This window comes from Lates calcarifer, linkage group LG21, assembly GCF_001640805.2.
Source record: "Lates calcarifer isolate ASB-BC8 linkage group LG21, TLL_Latcal_v3, whole genome shotgun sequence".
In the NCBI taxonomy this organism is placed as follows: domain Eukaryota; kingdom Metazoa; phylum Chordata; class Actinopteri; family Centropomidae; genus Lates; species Lates calcarifer.
Window position 1 is genome coordinate 24,876,664 of NC_066853.1, and position 22,972 is coordinate 24,899,635.

General features: G+C 39.6%; 2 protein-coding genes across 18 annotated transcripts in view; one reads left to right on the forward strand and one right to left on the reverse strand.

The window, feature by feature from the left end:
- The window catches only part of phldb1b (pleckstrin homology-like domain, family B, member 1b), a 106,211-nt gene extending 92,607 nt beyond the window's left edge, over nt 1-13,604 (forward strand). For all 16 annotated transcript variants that reach the window (XM_051065567.1, XM_018693254.2, XM_051065561.1 and 13 more), the window contains 6 exons: nt 1,142-1,484; nt 3,535-3,625; nt 4,786-4,932; nt 5,376-5,595; nt 7,623-7,708; nt 9,619-13,604. In XM_051065567.1, coding sequence (XP_050921524.1) covers nt 1,142-1,484; nt 3,535-3,625; nt 4,786-4,932; nt 5,376-5,595; nt 7,623-7,708; nt 9,619-9,759 — 1,028 coding nt within the window. In that variant the 3' untranslated portion in view covers nt 9,760-13,604. The remainder of the gene's footprint in view (nt 1-1,141; nt 1,485-3,534; nt 3,626-4,785; nt 4,933-5,375; nt 5,596-7,622; nt 7,709-9,618) is intronic.
- Nucleotides 13,047-22,972, reverse strand: part of LOC108894558 (alpha-2-macroglobulin) — a 34,891-nt gene continuing 24,965 nt past the window's right edge. For both annotated transcript variants that reach the window (XM_018693269.2, XM_018693270.2), the window contains exons 27-36: nt 21,863-21,937; nt 20,355-20,520; nt 19,424-19,620; nt 19,119-19,334; nt 17,664-17,782; nt 16,024-16,114; nt 15,790-15,858; nt 15,491-15,596; nt 14,572-14,613; nt 13,047-13,719 (exon numbers count right to left, since the gene is read on the reverse strand). In XM_018693269.2, the coding sequence (XP_018548785.1) occupies nt 13,697-13,719; nt 14,572-14,613; nt 15,491-15,596; nt 15,790-15,858; nt 16,024-16,114; nt 17,664-17,782; nt 19,119-19,334; nt 19,424-19,620; nt 20,355-20,520; nt 21,863-21,937 (1,104 nt within the window). In that variant the 3' untranslated portion in view covers nt 13,047-13,696. The remainder of the gene's footprint in view (nt 13,720-14,571; nt 14,614-15,490; nt 15,597-15,789; nt 15,859-16,023; nt 16,115-17,663; nt 17,783-19,118; nt 19,335-19,423; nt 19,621-20,354; nt 20,521-21,862; nt 21,938-22,972) is intronic.

The window sequence follows — 22,972 nt, forward strand, 5'->3', positions numbered from 1 at the left end:
AGTCGATTAAAAAAAAAAAAAAAAAAAAAAAAAATCCTTACTGTTATTTTGTTCAGCTGGATTCATCCTGTTTTCCTCAGCACTTTCACCTTTTGTCTTTTCATATATCACATGCAGTGTCTGACATTAACTGTTTTTTTTCTTCAACAAACAAAATTGCCAAGAGTAATCTCTTGTTCACCCTGACCAACCAGTTTTATTATTTCTATCACAAAAAAAGGCTTTACTCATCATTCAGATACAGGAAGTTCATGTGGCTAGTTAACATTCTAACAGTAGAGAAGCAGATGTGATCACCTTGCACAGAGCAGTGGGACAGGCAGCCAATCAGCAGCCTGTCTTTAGACTTCAGCATAGGTAAAGACCAAACACTGTGTGTACCTAAAAAAAATCAAGTTTTATCCAAAAGTTAAACCAGTCTGGCAGGTTACTGCTGTTGATTTATCCATCAAAGGTAGCGTTTACCAGGACTTGACACTTAGCTGCTGTTAATTTCAGACCCTGTCTTCACCTAATCCTCCTCTCCCTCTGTCTCTTCCATCTCTGGTGTGTCATTAACTCTTCTCCCCAAAAGATTTCTTTTCATCTTTTCTTTTATCTGTAACATCGAACACTCTTTCTTCTTCCATCAATCTTCCATGAATGTTCCTGCTAGTGGAGAATAAATCTTGCATGTTCAGTGTTCAGTGCGCTTCTCCTCTGGAGTTACCAACCCAGGCACCTCTTTCCAGATGTATCTGCCCAGTATCAGGTGCACAGCAGCATGGATTTGAAATGATGTTAGATAGAGACCGAACTTAACTTTTGCTCCAGCTTTATGGTGGTGGGACTTTTTTGGTTTTCACAATTATCCTCAAGCTTGTGATTCTGAGAGAGCACATACATGTATGTGTGGTGCATGGTCTTGTAGTTTGTGGGCTGGTGCTGGTGATGGTTGGAAGTTTAGTGGGTCCTTAGTTTTAGATGCTTGGGATGACCTACTCTCCAGCTAGCTTGTTGGTTTCTGTAGGAAACAAATGGACATCTGCTGACTTGTTGATGGTTTTGCTTGCAGAGGTTTAAGTTCAGTAACTAAGCCAGCCTCTATCTCAACCAAAATCAGAACAGATCCACTGATCAGATTCCACCCTCCTCCCTCCAGGTCAGCAGGTGATCGAAGAGCAGCGTCGTCGTCTGGCCGAGCTCAAACAGAGAGCGGCAGCGGAGGCTCAGTGCCAGTGGGAGGCGCTCCACGGCTCTCAGCCCCACCTCATGACTGCGTCCTCCTCGTCGCCCTCCTACTCCCCCGTCATGGCCTACAGCCCCACGCTGAGCCACAGCTCTATAGGCCCCGCTCCTCTCGTTCACCACTCCATCCTACACCACCAGCCCCTGTCAGCCGGAGAGCAGCCCTACGACACACTGAGCCTGGAGAGCTCCGACAGCATGGACACCAGTGTGTCCACGGGGAACAACTCGGCCTGCTCGCCAGATAACATGTCCAGGTACCACAGAGAAAAAGACACACACATACTGACAAGGGTTAGGCTGAAATTGATGCATTCAGTTAAGTCATTGCCATCCTTTGATATCATAAATCTGATTTAATATGACTGATGACATGTATCATAGAATTGATTGGTACCTCTCAGATTGTATAAAAGAATATGAGAGGAGTATAGCAGTACACAGATCAGTGAAGGTGTGAGGTGTCTGGAAATCAGCCTTTGACCAAAAAAACGGTTAGTATTTGGAGACTTTTTCTGACCACATCTGCTTCATGTCGGCCTATATCAACATCATTCTGTTGACCCGTTATTTCATATATTCAATCACCACACTCTCTCTAAAAATGTACACACCTGGACAGAGGACTTCTTTATCTGGTATTGTTACCAAATTACATTTTGCAAATGAGGATCCATGTTTCTGTATGTAACTAAACTTTTTACCCATTGCTATAGCTTATGTAGCAGATGTCAGAATTAGTGCTGAGATGATTATTCAATGAATCGATCCACAGAGATTTGATCAGCGACAGTAACTGTGGTTTTGGTTCTGCTAGTTAGACAGAACATGACATTTGAAGACATTGCCTTGTGCTCTGGGAGCTTATCATGGATATTTGGCATGATGTTTGCACATTTTATAGAGTAAACTATTCATAGAGACATTAAGTATCATATTAATTGCTAATATTTGTTAGTTGCAGGCTGCAGCTCTAGTCAGTACACCATGCCACAAGCATTGATTTCTGACTGTGAGCACCTTAAATCCAAACATATCACTGTTAATAGCAAGCTACTGAATAAAGCACACACACACACACACACACACACACACACACACACACGTACTGACAAATGCAATCAAAAGAGACACACAGCCACACACCAACACTGCTCCCCACCAGTTAAAGTCTTCACCCACAGGTTGGCTAATTTGGAGACCATCTGTTCATGTGGCTAAGCTGTGTGCTGTACGTCAACAGTGTTCACCACAGCAGGTTCTAATCAGCACCCATGGCTCATATCTCTTTTACTGCTCTCACGAGTCAAATTCCACAAACTGTTAGTACTACTTTCTTTGAGATGACTTTAATGGGATTTGTTCTGTAATGAACAATGCACAGTGGAGACAGGAGAGTTTTGGCCAAGACACTGACTGTTTTATAGCAGTACATCACTAACTGTAGGTGGCTTTTTATGATTTATTACTACAGAAGTTGTTCTGCCTCTTAATACTAGAGATCAATATTCTCCCTCCCTTACTGATCTAATTTGTCCCCACTTGCTTGAGTATGTTAAAATGTTTTCATCTGTGAAACATCCAATAACTACATGTCATCATATAATGTACACATGCTACAAGCCGGAAAAACCAGATATTCACAAATGGGACAAATTTTGAGATTTAAGACCTGTCATTAAAAACCTAATATGTTAAAGTGAGAATTAGAGTCATTAGGGAAAATACATGAGACACTGTTATGGTGGTGAACAGACAGACAGAGGATATCATATTTTATCATATTTCCACACACAGATTTTCACAACACAATAACATACTGTATATTTCTTAAACTCCTGACCTGCTTATCCATTGAAGCTACACAAACTGTCTTCTATTTGAATGTAGGATCAGACTGATAGAAAGAAACCCAACACATCAGGTCACTGTTTCTTCTCTCTAAGATCTGGTCTAATTAATGTCATGACAAAGGTTGAGTGGATCTATGTTGTACGATTGAACAATACTGCACTACACCTTGATGGAAAGCATCAAATTTAAAGATCTAATGCAAAGATTTCCTTCAGTTAAGTGGGTATTTTAATTCATATTCACACGTATAGGGAGCTAGAATATGTCAAGTCTGTAGGGCGAAGAATTTACAGATATCTACAAAATTTCCCTACAGATATTGTTTGAACCCTACTGCAGCTGTTGTAGGGCTTTGTTGTCTAGGAAATGAAATTGAGAACATTTGAGATTAGAATCGATTTGTATGCAGATGAACTTCATTTGATAACCCTGTGTTGTTGTGTTTGATGTTAGTGTTGGAGGAGTGGACTCGCTGAAGATTGAGGAGATGGAGAAAATGCTGAAGGAGGCGCAGCTGGAGAAAGCCAGACTTATTGAATCGCGGGTAAGACGCAACTTCAAATGAGTGTGTTACAGCATCAGAACTTGATTATTGTGAATCCATGCATAATGACCGATGAGAGTTCTTGCAGTGTTTCTGTCAATAGTTTTGAATTGAGCATAATGTTGAAAAATGAAGACTCACCAAAGCAACTCAGTCCCTCCTTTCATTTTCATTGGCCTCCTACATTTTTTCTCTTTGTGCTCTGATGAAGAAGTAGAGCGTGAGGTACAAAGGCCAGTGATGATGATCCAATCAGTACACATTTCTCATATCACCTTTATCTTTTCTCTGCTGAGCACCTATCCATTGAGTTGTTCTGTTCACTTTTTCCACTATATGTATGCTCGTTTTTACAAGTTATATTTATCAAGTCAGTTTAGGTGATTTAAACCAGCTGGCCTGGTTTGAGATGAATAAACACTCTCAAACTGTCTGCATGGACAGATTATGGATCTGTGAAAGCTTTAGAATTGTTTTTAATTATCACAAACCTCACACACACCAGAGAGTGGAATCTATACAGTATCAGTGTCAAAATTTCTTTTACTTAAGATCTAAGGACTGGAATGTTGTTGAGGAAGAGAGCAGCAGTGTGCAGAGTTTTGTTTCTCTTTGTCAGGATCGTATTAAAGACGACTCCAGTTTACACACAGTCTGTGCTTTATTTGTATTTTTCCACCCCCTGGTTGTGTCTGTGTGGACGCTCTGTATCAGTTTCCCACAGGTTGAGAATTTACTTGTGGTGGTGGGTGGCGCAGCGTGTGGCCATGGTACATGCAGAGACTCATACCTGCGCAGGCCATCCAAGTAGAGCCTATGTATGGGAAATGCTGACCACATACTCTGATCAGCCACAACATCAAAACCAGTTACCGGTTTTGATGTTGTGGCTGATTGATCAATATACATGTGTGCCTGTCTGCCCGAAAAGTCGATCATTACTTCTCCAAATAACCAAAAGCTTCTGTTAAAAGAATCGACCATGTGGTGGAGCTGCGTGGTGGCCAGCAGTGTGAGTCTGTGGGCAGCTCTCTGCAGAGAAAAATTGTGCATAAATGTATGAATGTAAGGCTGAGATCTGTCTGAGAAAAAGAGCACGCCAGCACCGCAAACTCCTTCCATAGATCAAAAAAATATTTAATGAAAGCACTCTGCTCCAGGAACGAGAGAGCCTGGCTCGCCGTCAGATGCTGGAGGAGGAGAGAAGGAGAAGGGAGGAGGCGGAGAAAAGACTGCAGGATGAAACTTTCCATCGGCAGCAGCTAGTGGAGAAAGAGGTCAAGATGAGGGCCAAGAACTTCTCTCAGGTCAGTAAAATGAGACATAATTGAGTCTGCATGGTAGAAAAGTATGAAATTACTCCACCTGCTTGCTGAAAACATGACAGATGTGGGCTCCTGAAGATAGATACCTTGGTTTTTTAGACTAGTATATGGCATATTTTGTGCCAGTATTCAATATAGTTACATACCAGAGTTCCAATATTTTTTATTATTTAGACATTAAACACCTGCACAGCAGCTGTCAGTCCATTGCAGGGCACCAGATCTCTGCATGGAGGACAAAGATGCAAAAAATAGAACAGAAATGTTTATATTGATCATTTCACTATTTGAAACCAATCAAACTGTGTCTTATCCATCCTGTTCGAGGTGTACTGGCTAATATCTGAACCCTGCCCTGTCTCATGACAGTCAACCCTCCACGCTGTACTAGTTAATCCTTTTCCTTTTCTTTTTTCTTGATTCAGGCTCGTCCTATGACTCGCTACTTGCCCATTAGGAAAGAGGAGTTTGACCTGCGCTCTCACGTGGAGTCATCAGGCCACAGTGTGGATACCTGCTACCATGTCATCCTCACTGAGAAGATGTGCAAGGGCTACCTGGTCAAGATGGGAGGCAAGATCAAGTCCTGGAAGAAACGTTGGTTTGTCTTCGACCGCCTCAAAAGGACCCTCTCCTACTATGTTGGTAATGAGAGCTAAGACACTAGATTTTTGTTCTTATTTGGTTTCAGCACTCTGCTGTGTGCTCATTACTGTGGTGTTTCTGCTCTGTACGCCTCATAGTAGGCACATGCACAGACACCCTCCATTAGGCCCTTGAATTGGTCAGAACTATTTTTCCTGGCTGTTAGCATTTTTCAGGCAATCTTTGAGATCCACGTCGTGACATTCTGTGACACTGTCTGGTAATTGGGCCATTTGACAGACGATTCAGTCTGTGGTCAGTCTCTACGACTAATTTTTACAGGTCAGGAATTTATTTTGTATGTAGCAGAAAAGTACATTATATGAACCAGCAAAAAGTCTTGCAGGTTAAATTTGGCTTCCTAAACACTTTTGGCAGACTTACAAAAACACAAGAATAAACACTAGCCTAGCAACATTAGGTCAACAGACAATCCGTAATGCAATAATGCAGCACTCTCTAGGAGCCGATATTACAAAAAACACCAATGACAAAAAAAAAACCTTGATATGAATACATAAATCTTTAGACCTCAAATATTTTCATACGCTACTTTTTCAAGTGTGATTTCAAGAAGAAAAAAAATTGTAATGCTGCACACGACTGGGTGTGAGTTTGAAAACACAAACACTAATTTTAACAATTTAAAATCCTCTGCAGTAGTTTAATATACAACATTGCATCATATTGTATAAGCTCAGCATATTTTTTGTGTGTAAAACCTTAATCTGTGATGTAACTAGTAACTAAAGCTGCCAGATAAATGTGGAAAGAGATCATATTTTTTACTCCACCACCATCTTTCTGAAGTATACTGTTGACAGAAAATGGAAATATTCAAGTGAAGGACAAGTACCTCCAATTTGTGCTAACAACAACTTCAATCTAATTAGTTGTGGTTATACTACACTACGACGCATAAAGTTCCTGTAGATTAGAAGATTTTGTCAGAGAAAATTTAAGGATTATTGTATATTACAACAGTCAGCAACAGACAGAAGCAAAACATTACTGCGACTATATGGAAATACCAGAGGTTAGCATGGAAAATTGCTGCAATAAGCCTGACATTTAACATGTAAAGTAGCAGAAATTTCCTGCCATGGATGAGTGACAGTCTGAACATGCGTCCTCCATGCCTTGAACAGGCGTAGCGTGTAGCATGCACGGTCGTGTAATTTGATCTTGCGCCGTGAGCTCTGGGACACTTGTTTGCAGTCAGGCCTTTGAAGTCCTCAGAAGGTTCCGCTTAAAGCTGCTGGAAGCGTACCTTGTTGAAAGTGAGCCAGGGTGAGGAGGTGTACTGAGATTACTTCAGTGGTAGTTAAGATGTGCACAGTGCAGCGCTCTCTGAGGACGCTGATTGAGATGCATCGCTTGCCCTTGTCTCTTGACCTTGAACGACAACTAACAAGGGGTGATGAGCATAACTCATGAGCACCGCTAATTCACATTTATCAACCTCAACCACAATAACCACAATTTTGGTAATTTAGATGCAGTCAAATGAGATGCAAATGCAGGGCTATTTGAATGCTAAAGAGGTCATTAGCAGATAATAGCTGCGTTTTAAAAGGAAAGTGTTATTCCTCGAAATGAAGCACTGCATTTCTACCTACTACTCTTAAGTTGGCTTGTGGAGTGTTTGTGCCTGGAGGTAGAGAGGGGTGTTGAGTTCCCTACCGGTTCCTTACTGCAGTTCTGCAGTGGCTGATGAAACAAACTGCAATGATGTACCAGAGTAGCGTAAGAATGCAGTCAAGTCTGAAAATACAATGAGAGCACCATTGGTTTAAAAACAGTGAAAAAGTGCTGTGCTTGTCTTTTTCCATCCATCATCACAAACCATAAATTGGTCATGATCAAAGTTTGATGTTGCTTTTTTAATGACCGTATCGTGTGTTCTCCTCGTCCTTGTTCTAGGTGACATGGAAGCGATGCGCCTCAGCTTTTCTAGCCAAGAAAAGTCTGTTGTTGTCAATATATTTCAGTCTTTGACCAAACCCACGTTATTTTCCCTCCTACAGATAAACATGAGACCAAACTGAAGGGTGTGATCTACTTCCAGGCTATAGAAGAGGTCTATTATGATCACCTCCGCAGTGCCACAAAGGTATGCTTTTAATGAAGTCTGAAAATGATCCTTTGTCTCAGTTACTTCAGTTTGTTTATTTTCTTCCTACATTTTCTTTTATTTAAAATGTGTTTTTGCACATTCTGTGGTTTGCTTCTTTTCTCCCTGTCTGTGCTTTTGCTTTGGCGGGCTGCTGTCACAGAAGGGATTTTTCAACTTGAATATGACCAGTGTATGTATCCATGCTCTCTATTCACCCATCTAACCCCACTGAACCCTGTGTGTCCAAACTGTTTGTGGTCATTAGAGAATGGAAGGTCAGGGACTGATGATGCATGGGTATGAAATGTATTTAGTGACCAGAAACCTGAAATAAGCAGAAGGTACAACTGGTTTGATTCATGTTAGTAATTTGAAATTCTAATCCTGCTTGATCCCTCTGTCTGTCCCAGTGATCCCAGTGTAAACCAGTGGAGTGGTTAAAAAACAGCAGCTCCCTTAATCATATGCGTCTCCTCTAGCAGAGAAAAATGTCTTTACTATATTTTTAAGAACCCTACGGCTGCTTGGTGTTTGATTTGAACCTGACGCTAGCCTTTTTTTTTCTCCAACCTAAAGCTGAGGTGCTGCTGCCTCCTCATCTTAAGTGCGCAAGTGCGTGTGCATGCGTGTGTGTGTGTGTGTGTGTGTGTGTGTGTGTGTGTGTGTGTGTGTGTGTGTGTGTGTGTGTGTGTGGTCTGTTGTAATGCACTGACTTACTGTGTGGCTCTGATCAGCTTTGATTTGACTTGTCATTTCCAGTGTCACATTACCGAGAGAATCATTTGTCTGCATTAAGTCTGCACTTAGCACAGACAGAAATATGATGGTTTACAAAAGGAAAAGTGATGAATGTGACAGTGTGTGTAAGGATGGAATTGAATTTGAATTTGAAATTGAGTTCTCTGGTTGATAAATGAATTTTTGTTCATTTCCAGTGTTTTGATACATACATATCTTTTTGGCCCTTGATATTTTTTTTTTTTACACTCTTAAAAACATCTGGATTTTTAATTTTATTTAAATTTTTTATTTGTTAGGGACCATGTACAATTTTAAACATAAATGTTGCCATTTGATGCATTGTACCACAGTTAGCCTCAGGCTAATTTACACCTGCAGTTCCCCGGCAGGTCACAAACGATCGATAGACGACTGTGCCATGCCGAACGTTGTAGGATGTTTTTAGTATGACTGACTGAACAGACATCAAAAATACCAGTCACCTTTTAAAGGATTCTGGATATACCTTCAGAGGAGCAGTAGAAGTTGTTAAACAGACTGGGGTTTTCAAAGATTGCTAATTTTTCATTTTATTTTTATTTTAGATTTAATGTTGGATGGGTAAAATTGCCACTTTGGCCCTTCAATCTACACTCAGTAAACCACAATGACAATGTAAGAACATGTTTTTAACACTTTTTGCAAATTTATTAAAAATCAGAAACTGAAATCTCAAATAGTCAGACCCCTCACTGTCAAATTCAAAATTGTGATCAGGTGCATTCTGCTTGAATTATCCTTGACATGTGTCTATACCTTGACTGGAGTCCATCTGAAGTGACTGGACATACTTGACCATACTAAACCTGTGTGTATAAGGTCTAAAATTCACACTGTATGTCAGGACAAAAACACCAAGTTCTAGGAACTCTCTTAGCTTTGAAGAGGCTGCAGTAATTGTGAAATGGAAGAATTTTGCAGTGACCAGGACTCTTCTTTGAGTGCCATACTGAGTGATAGATGGGAGGGATATAGTAAAAGGTTGAAATTGACCTCATATAACTCCATACCTGATAAATGTAAGAATAGGGAACGATGAGCAGCAGGGAGTCTGTCTGTGAGCGTGGCAGTGGGACTCCCAAGTTGCAGTTTCATTCTTGTTTTCTCTTTGTTTTTCCCTCCCTCAGAGCCCCAACCCCTCGCTGACCTTCTGTGTCAAGACCCACGACCGGCTCTACTACATGGTGGCCCCCTCAGCAGAGGCCATGAGGATCTGGATGGATGTTATTGTCACAGGAGCAGAGGGATACACACAGTTCATGAACTAAGAGAGACATACACAGTGGCGAGAGTGCAGGTGATGAGCAAATAGTTTCGGCAGGGACTCTCCCATCACAGACTCTACAAGGCCTTACTGTTTCCAGTCCACAGCGGACACAACGCCTTGTTTGTTACTCATTTTTGATTCTCACAGTTTGATTTTACTATGTAGATGTTCACCTCCACATTTTCTAGGTGATTCTGTTTGGATTTAAAAAGGGAGCCCTTGAAGGACACACACACACTTACACACACTTCTGTATATAAACCAAAATGTACACCTGTCAGAGACTTTTAAGAAGCCTTTCTATATTGCCAAATGGAGATCTTGTACTTGCTGTTTGTTGAACCTTTTGTATTATTTTTTCCTTTCGTTCTTTCTTTTTGTTCTTTCTTCTTTTTTTTCTTTTTTTCTTTTTTTTTTTTTTACTTATGGAGACAATTGCCAAATGACGTAATGCCAATGTTTTGTTTGAGTGTTCCATCATGACTGTGCTCAGTTTAGACAGAAAGAGTTTAAAGAGTTTGAAAGAATCTTATTCAAAATGATGTATAAATCTATAAATATAATACAAATCAGTCTGTCAGCAGAGACTGGAGAAGATCTAAGAGTCCAGCACATTTGTCTATAACAGTGACACAGTAAAGCACTGCATCCTCCATGTCCACAACAGTCACTTCACCTCAGTGCTGCTCTTAAATGGAAGATTAACACTAAATCAAGTGCAGAATATACAGCACATTATGGTATCCAGAACTACATCCTAGTCATACTATTTCACATAGGCTTATCAGTGCAATTAGAGGTATTTTGTTAGTCTTTGACCCACTACAGCTCAGGAGTTCATTCTACAGTTTGCTCTATGGTTTGTCCAGTATGGAATTTGGAAAGCATGTACTGATATTAGTATTGAAACTGCTAATAAATATTATTTTTGGCTAAACCCAGAATTTAAAAAAAAAACATTAAGGATTAGAACACTTTAAAGGAATAGTCTGGTATTTTGGGAACTACAGTGTGCATATTTGCTCTCTGGAGGCACAAGACGATTGGCTTAATTTAGCATAAACACTGGAGGAAGGTGGAAACAGCTAATTCGACTGTGTCAACAAAAAAAAAAAGAGACATGTTTTGGTTAATTCGTTTGGTGGTATGTATTTTAGCGAGGTCTTTGTTGAGCTAAGCTAACAGTCTCCTTGCTCATGCTTCATTTTCTAAGCTCTGGCTGCTTTCAGGCCAAAAGTTAAATAAGAAGATTGATATCACTCTCGTGTCTAGCTGGTTAGCTTAGCTTAGCTTAGCTTAGCTTAGCACAAAAACCAGAACTAGAGGGAAACAGCTGGCCTGGTTCTGTTCAAAAACTCACAAATTAACATATTATAATTTGCCTCTGTAATTAGTCGGTAGATATTTTTTATCTTTTGACAGTCAAATGTTTAGTGAAAATACACATTATCGATGCTCTTATATATCACTCGAAAGAAAGTAAATGCGCACATTTCCGAAAATGTCAAACTATTTACATTTGTTAGTTGTTTGACAGCTTTCAAGCTGTATTTTTTCCTTTTGGCAGGATGGTTTCCATCCACTTCTAGCTAGGCTAAACATGCGTTTAAATCTCCAAATTTTTCAAATGTATTATGTTATAATAAAAATGAATCAATCATTCAATCATCGTATCAGCAGAGGACTCGCCAGATGTCCTGCACTCACAGGTTGACACCAAAAAAATACCTGTATATTGGTCGAACCATAGCTGCTTCATTCTCTCTGTATTTGTGAATATGTTGAACTGGAATATCTCACTGTCTGTATGATGCCATCATGTTGCCACCTCAAGGTGCAAACTGCATATCTATGTATGCACACACACGCAAACAAAAGAAGCTTGACTATTTGCCAAGTAGCCTTCAGCTAACTTGATGATGTGACTACACACCTGGGAAGCAGCCATCATCACTGCCAGCCTAAAGCAACAACTACTAGAGGGCGCTATAGAGACCACACCAACACAGGACCACACAGGATCAACAATATGGACTAATGCAATTCAGAACTGTGCCTTGACTATGTGTTGTTATTGATGCCGTGTCCGTCAGTCCAGCACAGTCTCACTGGATGGATACAATCATGTGAATGCATTTTAATGCATTTCTGAGCTGTAATGCAGTATGTGGAGAGATTTGCATGAGGTTTACTACTTTACTATGTGGACGTCTGCCTGTGGCATCATTACAGGCAGCGATCCCAGAGGCCCTGATCACATTGGGGATCAACTAAATCACATTCATTTACCAAACTCTGAATATACAAAATGTTAAAAAGATCCATAAATAAATCTGCATTTCCCCAGTTAAATTTATCATAGTTACTTTACTAATCATGAGGCGTACTAATCAGTCTGATCAAACAGTTCATGTCTTTGTATTGTCAAAACTGAGAAAATAACCCTGATGAAATCATCAGCAGCTGAAATGTGGATTGTGCAAAAGAAGTTTAAACTCTTGTTCCTAATATTTTTGCACATTCAGTAGTGCAAGTTTAACTCATCACAACTTAGTTTACCAGCTTTTTATTGCAGAATAATGGGGCTATAAAAGAAAAAATGATGAGATTTTTGGTTACAAAGTCAACACCAGACTTACTTGCCTTTTAAAAAGGCTTTTACTTTGCTGCCACCTCATTAAATTTCACCATCAGTGATGAAGTCAGCCAAACTCAGAATAAAACTTTATTTCCTGCTTTGAATCCCCACTGTGAGCTGAGGCCTGCATGCAGGAGGATGGATAAAATAATCTTGTGTCTTCAGCTTTAACAGACTATAACTTGACCGGGTTCGCCTGGTGTGTTTGTTGTCGTGTTGATCATCACATTGTGAATCTATTGATTGGCTGGTTTGTAGTTAACAGAAAACGGCATCCGGGATCTGTTTTGTAGAAGCAGAGGACAGACGCTGTGATTTATGAAGCATGTGGAACTGTTGTTTAGTTTCATGTGGGTACAGTGATGATAATTTATGATTGTGGTGCCTGAGAGTGAACATCTTTGCTTCTAAAACATGAAGTAGAAGACCAGTGAAAAGACATTAATATATTCTGTCCCCCTTGCCTTTTAACATGTGCAAACCAAACTATTCTACACTGGCAAGGCTGTTAAATCATGTCTGTTGATAGTAGTTGGTATATACATTACTGTTGTTATCTATGTTGAAAAGAAACTAAATATACTGTAGAGGATGCCTGAATGAAAAAAATAGTCTTGCTATGGAAATGAAAAAGTATTGTATGAAAACAATTTTTACTTATTTTTGTCATTTTAGAAATTTTATTGTCAGTCAGTTACATTTTAAATTGTACGGTAGTGATGTATCAATCTACCTTTTTTATTACTGGTACAGCAGAACACACACAGAATAACTCACCTAGCACTCACATGACTGTACTTTTTTTTTCTAGAAAGTAGTTCCTGTTCCATAGACATACACACAGGCACACACACTCAGAATCAATACTCGGACCATACTGTGTTATTGGTACCCTGTACGTCTCATGCATCACTTTCAGGTATGAATAATATGGATTTTGTCAAATCTATTAAAAACAAATCTGTTACAGAGTATTGTCTGCCTTTCTTGAATTCAGCAGGTTATAATGTCAAGTTTCCAGTGTTGAGGAGAGAGACTAATTATTGGTTCATTACTAACGGTTATAATCTGATGATACCATGTGACAGGAAATAAAACATAAACAAAAAAAGAGAAAAAGTACAAATCTATTTCTAAAAATACATGAAAAGAGGGATTCACGCAACAAAACGGCTAAAAAGGTTTAAAAAGGGTAAAAAAAAATTAAACAGTCTAAGAAAAAAAATAAACATCTAGAAGTTTCTTTCTTGAAAACAGTGATTCTTCTGACAGAAGAGCTGTCTGGACTTCGCAGGGATTCTTACAGTTGGTTGATGCTGTCATCTGAAGAAAGAAACAAACTGTTATTCACCTTTAAACTACTCAGACGCATCTGTATTTAAAGTCACTGTTTTCACATAAGACTTTAAACGTTTCATTCTCCCTGTTTCACCAGTTTTAAGAAACATTTGCGTGAAATCTATGCCAACTTAAATTCCATATGAAATATCCACTGAGAAGTGAAATTTGAAAAATGGATGGAAAATGGAAAATGGTTCTAGTTATTAGTTTTTGATCGCTGTAATCGTTCCCTCTCCCCCCTATGGTAAAATTCCCTTCCTAAGATGATTCTTTTGTAAGTGATAGGAGACAAAATCCACAGTGCAACAATCTTGCAAGGTTAAGTGTTTTTAGTGCACAATGTCCCCTTTTCATTTCCCCAGACAATGTTTTACTTTCTGAGCTTCAGTCGGAGTGTAAAACAGAGGGAATTTGGAACTAAAACATTGTAACTTTGGAAGATACACAGTTGATTTGACTCCCTCAAATTCACTTAAACTGAACTTTACAATGAATTAACTTAAGACCAATGACTCTTTCAATATCTGTGCATATGTGCATTGTTATAAGACAAATTATTTAAATATACTTAAACTATTTGCAGAACTGTTACTAATCACATTAACATTGGGTCAGTTTTATTCAACTGATTTTATTATTTGCACCTTTGAATTGTCTTTTTTTCTACTGTAACATGTCAGGTTCGATCATTTGGATATTTCTTTTCACCCTGTTTTCTCCATTAATTGTTCAGACATACCTATAATACTGTAACTGATGTTAAATATAGTACAACAGGTGAATGATAACACAGCGAAAGACATTTCACTACAAATTGTGAGAAATTTTACATACTCTCTGCACAGGGGGATGTGTAGTCAGTTACTGCCTCATCACCTGCAAATGCAACAAAAAATCATTTGAAATACACAAGTGTAATAGTGAGGGACATGAGAGAGGAAAATGAGAACACTTAAAACACTGACAGTGGCTTCAGAAAGTATTCAGACCTGTTCACTTTTTACACTTTACTGTGCCCATCAATCAACACTCAATAACCCATAATGACAATGGCAGACCCTCTCAAACTCTGTCAGACTGGATGAAAAGCATCTGAACTGACATCAAAGATCTCAAAACATCTTCTACAGGGTTAAAGTGTGTTTGGATTTCTGCCCAGAGGGTTCATTTTTGTCTCATCACTTAACTCTGAGTGACTTCCATCTAGCCACTCTACTATAAATGCCTGACTGATGGAGTGCTGCTGAGATCCAGCAGGCTCCTCCATCTCTGCGCAGTACCTCTGAGGATTGCTGGGTTCTTGGTTACTCCTCTGACCAAGACCCCTCTTGTTTGAAAACTTGGCTGGACGATCAGCTCTAGGAAGAGTGCTAGTGCTTCCAAACTTTCCATTTCACAATCATTGAGACCACACTTCTGGTACTACTCAGAGCTTTACAAATGGTTCTATAACTTTGCTTTGGTCCATACCTTCCCACAATTTCTTGTAATTAGATGAAAACATATTTGATTATAAGTTTTAATTTAATTCTATTTTTTTTAGATTTGTAAAAAAAAATCAAAAAATATGTTTTCAACTTGTCGGGGGTTACTGAGTGAAGATTGGTGGGCTTAAATGGAAATGCAATAAACTGCAAAAAGTGAAGGGGTCTGAATACTTTTTGAGGCCACTGTACTTACTAGTTATTGTGAAGAAAACTTAACATCAGATACAACAGAGTGCAAGAGAAAGGGACGGTGATGAGATTCCTACTTGTCTGGTAGTAATCATAGACTTTAACCACAGCTGGTTTCAGGTTCCTGACAGGCTGATCCTCCTCTAGTGTCACACTGTATGTGATGGTCTCATCCTTCTTCAGCTACAACCCCCCCCCCACACACACACACACACACACACACACACACACACACACACAAGGCTGCTGATGACATTCAGTACATCATTACTATCGTCCTCACGTATAAATGTATGCAATGAAGATGTACCTGTTAGGGTATATACTGATACATCTAAAAAGACACAGACACACTTATTCAGGCAGCGCTTCCTACCCCATCTAAGTAGATGTTGATGAATCCCTCCTCCATGTCCACACGTTTCACTGAGGAGAAACTCTTCAGCTAGAGCAGCACAGACTGTAGTTAGTATACTCACATATAAAAACATAGTGCAGTGTGTCACAGAATTATCAAGCATGAGCTGCAAGGTAACATAAGACTAGTAGAAACAGTATGTGAAAGAAGACAGCATTTGATAAGTTGGTCAGTGGCTGCTGAATGACTGACCAGCTTCAGAGAGCTCTTATCCAGAATGTAGCCAGACAAGAGTTTGATGTTGATGATCACCATGTTGGTTTCCTCTCTCCTGCCCTGATATCTGCAAACACACACGATAGAGACATTCACATGCTGTGGTTTCACTTGAGTTGACATGGTTTTCATCTGTTCCAGTGAGTTTGCTTTTTTTAATGCCTTTACAATTTAAGCTGCAGAGGAACAATATCTTGCGGCAATATTCAATATCTTGAAATCATACTAATATCTCATAAATGTACACCTGTAGTGGTCCTGACAGTGTTATTCGAGGGACACTGAAACTTTTCAAAAACTCAATTTTTGGTCTACTTTAACATTTCTTTCTTGTTGTCTGTACAATATGTTCTAATAGAGTTTAACATACAGCAAGTATTTAGACAGCTAAACATTTTTTTTTCTCTTCAGGCTTAGTTAATTTGAAATCTAATAATGGATACTACATGAAAGTACCAATTCTCAGCTTTAATTCAAGTAAGTTTACACCACAAAACCTCAGTAACTGTGTGTGGAGTTTGTCATTATGAGTAAAGAGGTGATTGAGCAGGTGAAGAAGATAATAATGTGACTCCAAAATAAAAAGAGACAGATATCAGAGGTAGTAGCTTTCCCAAAATCAGTTGGGTATGTTCTAAAAAAGCAGGTGTGCACAAGAAAACAGAGACAACAAACAACCTGGTAGACAGAGGAGCACAAGCAGCAAATCATTCGCATGGTGAAGAAAAACACCTTATGACTGCACAGCAAATCAAGAATGTAGCTGTACATGTTTCCTTGTCAGTGATTAAGAGAAGACTTCATGACCAGAACCTCAGAGGATTCATGAAAAACCCCTGTGAACCAAATGATGGAAAGAATAAAGAGCAAGGAAACAGAAAAGCTCCTGACCCACAGCCACCACCTCATCTGTCAAACATGGTGTTGGTTCTGTTATGACTTGGGTATACGGCTGTCAATGGAACTGACATTTATTGATGATTTCACTGCTGACAGGAGCACTGTGTGAATTCAGAGGTGAACAGGAGCACCGTGTGAGCTCTGATGCACCAAATCCATCAAAACTCATTGGACAACATTTCATCATTCAGCGGGACAATGATCCTAAACACACGACCAAAGCAACCAAAGAGCTTCTCAAGGTGAAGAGGTAAAATCTAAGTCAATCACCTGATCTCAATCCCATTGAGCTGCATTTGTCTTTGTGAGGATCAGACTACAGGCAGAGACCCCACAACAAGCAAGTAATGAGTATTTTGAGTTGTAGCTAATGCAACTATAACACTAACAAAAGTCTGTGATGGCTGTTTATACATATGAAGGTTAGTTCAAAGTTTAACTCAGTGGATTTCTGCTTCTTTTTCCCTCATAATCTAATAGCTAAACTGTTCCAGACACCATGTTGTTGATGCAGCTACTTATTGTGTTGTATTTGCTGATACAAATTGACTAAGACAAAGTTGTTGTAAATCTGATCAAAGTATCCACTGAGAACGCTTGGTATCAAAAATAAAATAACCTAAAGAAAACAACCTATTTATCTATATTTGAAGTCTAATATTAAGTGTTTCAAGTCAACAATGTAACAACTGTGTGTATTTCTTGTGTACATATACCTGACATGCACAAAGAGGATGAGTTGAGGCCTGCTGATGTTACACTTGGCCATGGTATCACTAGAGATGTTGAAGGCAGAGAAGTCAGGGGGAGGAGGGATGTTGTAATGCATGGAGATCTGTGGAGGGACAGAACATAGCTAACATCTGCTCCCACTGCATACACATATCAACATATCAATGTAAAGTGACAGCACTGATGAAGCCAGTTTATATTTTCTGTTCAACATACAGAGCATATTTGGAAGACTCTGGACCTTTAGATGTAGTTTTTTTCCCCCTCAAAATGAGTGGGAACTGAAATGTCAGGAGCAACAGCCACTGCTTTGTTTTTTATTCTTCTTGCTTACATATTATATATTAGATATTTGTATTGCCTTATGTTTATCTTATATTTTGACTTAAACTCTATTTGTCTGATGTAAAACACTTTGAACTGCATTGTTCAAAGGTGCTAAACAAATACACTTGCCTTGTCTGCCTTGATAGTTCAGAGGTATTACATTTAACCAATATTTTGGATGTCATAGCTGAACACATCTTAATATTAATGAGAGAGAACAGTAAAGTTTAACAGTTAAAGGCATTGAATTTGAAATCAGTTTAAACAATAACCATAAAATATATTTCTGCAGTTTACTGCTCAAATATGTTTTATGCATATAGTATCTAGCAGCAAACACACTGTTAGGTGATAACCTGAATTCAGGTGATAATAGTGGAATGCTGATGCATCAGTAAGGCTGAACAGTACAGCACTCGTCCATGGGCCAGCTCCTAAACTTGTCTGCATCACTCAAGGTGGCAAAATATATTTTTTGAAATGTACATTTTTCGGTATGTGCCATAAACCATATCCCATGCAGTGCTGACTATACCATAAACATCCTGTCAGTATTGATACTGGTGTTTTTAACTGGTGTTAAACTGTTTTCACAAAGTGTTTTACTGTACTAAATGTATATACACTGACAGATGAGGTGAATAATGTTCATTATTTTATATAAACCGTATGGAACGTCTGGAATACATTAGACAGTTAGTGAACAGTCCGTTCTCTTTAGCTGAGGGAGATATGGGCAGGTGTGAAGACCTGAGCAACTCTGACAAGGGCAAAATTGTTAAGGCCAAATGACTGGGCTGGAGCATCTCAGAAATACCAAGGTATGTGGGGTGCCTCCAGTCAGCAGTGGTGAGTACCTAACCTGACAGTGGTCAAGCATATCATCAATACACCAGGGCAACAAAGGCTGTCCTGTCTGGTCCAAAAAGACATTAGGTCTACTATTTTAATGATTTTTGTGGGAGGAATGTGTCACAACACAGTGCATCACATCCTGTTGTGTAGCTGCAGACCAGTCAGAGTGCCTGTTCTGTCATTATGTTTTGGCTCATCATGTATTTGCCCATACCCCATTTCAATAATTCTTCATTGGTTCCAGTGACTGATTGTACCTGTGCCAGCACACAGCTCTGGCCCTGGGCTTGGATTGTGTACTCTCCAGGGACCTCATTCAGCTTCTCCTCCTGGTACAGCAGCCTGTTGCTCTGATCCACTGTGAACTCTTTGTTCAGGCCTCCTAATGAGGTCACTGTCACTGCAGTGCTGCCCTCCGCACTGTAGGTGGCAGCTCCGTACTTAGCCAGTGCCTGGAGGGCCACCACCGTGTCCTGAGGAGCAGGGAGGTTAAAGGTGTTGTTAGAGTCAATTCAGGGTTAAAGCTTTCACATGAACCACCTGTGTGTGTGGTCTTTCCTACCTGTGTGGAGGAGAAGCCGCCGTATGGGTTCTGCTGCTGAGCAAGCCAGCGAACGATGCCAGAGGAGTAGTCCAAACCAAACTCTGGCATGGCTGGACCGGAGAGCAGAGCCAGCAGCACGTAGGAGGTCATCTCCACCTCCAGAGAGTCCAGGCCTTTCTCAGAAGCCCCTGCTCTGTCCCAGTGACGGGTGCCCCCTGCCAGTCAGGAGAGAGGAATTATTCGTCAGTCGCTTAGCAATGACTGCCTTTGTGCACTTCAGCTAAATTAATGTGTACCTGTACGTCTAGGGCCAGTGTATTTCTGAGCTTGTCTTAATTTGGAAATTACTATATCCTGTTTGTTCTACTTCCATATTACAAAGCCACAGCCAAGCTACATCTGACCTGAGACCTCAAAGTGTCAGTCGAAGCGTCAGCATTGAAAGGAGCTGACATGTCAGTTAAAGAGACATATTAATGGAGTAGAAATGGCAGTTGATGTTTAAGAGGTGAGAGCAGTTTGTTATTGGAACAGCAAAAGTAAAATTTTAGTTGAAGTGCTGAAGTAAGCAGAAGATAAAATGTGAGTTTAAGTGTAAGCTCTCAAAGTAGTTTAACTGTCAGTTGAAGAATAAAAACCTGTTTGTCCATTGATATATTTAATGGATGAAAAAGTGTCAGGACGAGTGTCAGTGAAGAAATTGCTTTCAGCACTTACATTCAACTAACAGCACAACAGTCATCTACACTTTGACTGTTGTTTTAATTCCTTTCAGTGTTTAAACTTCAAATGATACTTAAGTATCTTAAATTGACACATAAGCTTCACTCAGTTGACGTGTTGAAACTTGTTTCACTTCTTCATAAAATGATTTTTCTGTCTCTATGGTCATGCTGCTTGATGGGAGCAGCCAGATGCACATATGTTGCTGATGCCTTCACGGTCTTACCTTGTGTGTTGGACTTCTGGTGCAGGTCTGTGATGAGTTTACTCCTCCTCTCCTGATCTCCAGCCAGAGTGAAGGTGTATGACAGCAGGGCAGTGGTGTACAGGTTGTCCATCTGGCCGGCCAATGCTACCTTCAGACAGCTGAGACAGTTCTGTACAACGGGATCCTGTCAGAAAGAAAGCAAAGACAAAGATGAGACCGAGTCCAGGAGCATGTGCAACGAGGGAGAGAACTCCAGCAACTGAAACCATCACTGAACCAGTTTCTCTGGAGGCTGGAGGTTGTTTCAAGGATGAATGCTTGGCAACTTTTTTTAACAATTCTTAATGCAAATGCAGACACACTGTTTAACTAAATTACAGTTTTTAGAATGCATCATTTTCTAGAAATTCTTATTTGTATACAGGAGGTTAAGCTAAAAAAAAAAAAAAAAAAAAAAAAAAAGAGCATGGAATCCCGTGTTATCTCATGTCAGCACGTGTTCCTTACTGTCTGTGCAGCTTTTGTAGTGTAAAAAGCCAACAGCTGTGTGATGTGCAAGGAGTAAAATACCTCTAAGAGAGGATCTTGCAGCAAGCAGATAATCTTAACATTTGTAGGAGTATGAAATAGTAGTATCATTTACTGTATTGAACTGTATGATTCAAATTGTATGATTCAAAAAGTGATTCAGAGAAAAACATGTGTTACATGTATAGATGTTAGGGTTAACTGAATATAATGCATACCTTGTATGATTCATATTAAAGTGTGAAAAAGTTAGATACTTTTTAAAAATGATTCTAGGGAGAGTTAAGAAATAATGGTGTTAAAGTAAGGGATAACTTTGTTTTTAAAAAATATAATCAGGACAGGCTAAGACATAATGGTGTTTGACAGAGAGTGAACAGGTTAGATGAGGACAGGGCCAGCTTAGCCTGATTCAGCAAAATAGTTTAACAAAAGGAAGAATCCATGTACTCTCCACCACCAAAGATGTGGAGCATTTGAACATAAAGGTGTATTTGCAAACAGGGACCAAGGACTAACAGTTAGATAAAAACCAATGTTTTACTGGTGTAAACCAATGAAATGATCTAAGAGGTGTGGAAAGTCACAGCCAAAACAGTATATATAGAGAGACAGAGCCAGTACATTTTTGGGGCTCTTCAGGTGTGTCATGTATGCACTGTGAATGGTTCCCGGGTTTCTTTGTCAACAAATAAACTCTGCTGCCTTGGACACTGCCGTCTCCTGATACTTTTTGGACACCTGAATCAGGCTGAAGAATTCTGATTGTAGCCCAGTGGTTTGGGACTTTAAACCCAAATCCACATCACTTTAACATAGATAGTAGTTGCAGAAAGTTTATAGAAAAATGAACTTCATTCAAAGATGACATGAAACATTTAAGATGAGGACAAATCGATGAGCTCAACCTGTGAACATCTCACAGTTGCAGCAGCAACAGGAGGGCATCTGAGTCTGAGATAGAAGGCTGAAAAGGAGCAGAGCGAAGTCAGACTCACTGTGATGTTGGCATCCAGCTCGAGCATGGCAGCGGTGATGTAGGCTGTCAGGGACACATCATCACTCACTCCTCCCTGGTGGACACACAGGAGAATGGCAGGGACGGTCAGCAAAGAAGCAGCACAGCATCACACTGTCAGCCTTATCTAATGCTTTTCACAGTGTCATTTAAATGTAAGACCTGACTTATTGGCCTCAGCCAGTGGTCTTTGGCGACATACTGTAGAAAATCACTTTTAATCAGAGTTCTATAAAGCTGAAAAAAGGAACAAAAATATTACTACACTAACTTTTTGAAATGATGATACATTAAATCATCTTAAAACAAACAGTCTTACCCTTTTTATTACAGTCCTCCCCACATCATACATTTTTCCATGAGAAAGATCTTAGCACAACATTAACTAAAAAAAAGGATTTTTGGAGAATTTAATGCTTTTATTAATGAAACAGATGAGAGATGCCAGAAAATGACAAGAGTGTGATTGGGAAAACAAAGGCATTCTCACCTCGTGTGTAAGATATATAAAAGCTGAGCAGATAAAACTTGTATCTGTGCCCTTACTGGCATCCATGCCTTGGTACTTGAGATTGTCTTTCCTCAATTAAAAAAAAAAGATTGCTGATGTAATTAAGACACAAGGAGAAGTAATGCAACTAAGTCTTTACATAAAAGCATTTCCTTTGACTGTTCTGCTCATCACACAGTCAGACTGTTTTACCAGTTACAGATAATAATCAGTACCAGGCCAGTACCTGGAAAAAGCTTTATATCCATAACATCTGATAAAACACAGGAACCTGGCTCTCCCTAAAGACAAGCCCTGTGGATTCAGTTGCTCTGGTCCTCAGACATACTTGTCATAGCTTTTTGGCTAGCAGTTATTGGTTTGGGATATTTCCTCTCTCTCTCTCTCTCTCTCTCTCTCTCTCTCTCTCTGTTGCTGCTTGCCTGCAGGCCCTGGGCAACCTCCAGTCTCTGCACACATCCACAGCTCTGTGAAACTCCTCTTTATTCTAAGTAATGCTCACACTGTGATTTTGTTTTATGGTAAAAATTCACCCAGGCAGGGATGTGAAACCCTCTCAGATCATGTAAAATGTCCATG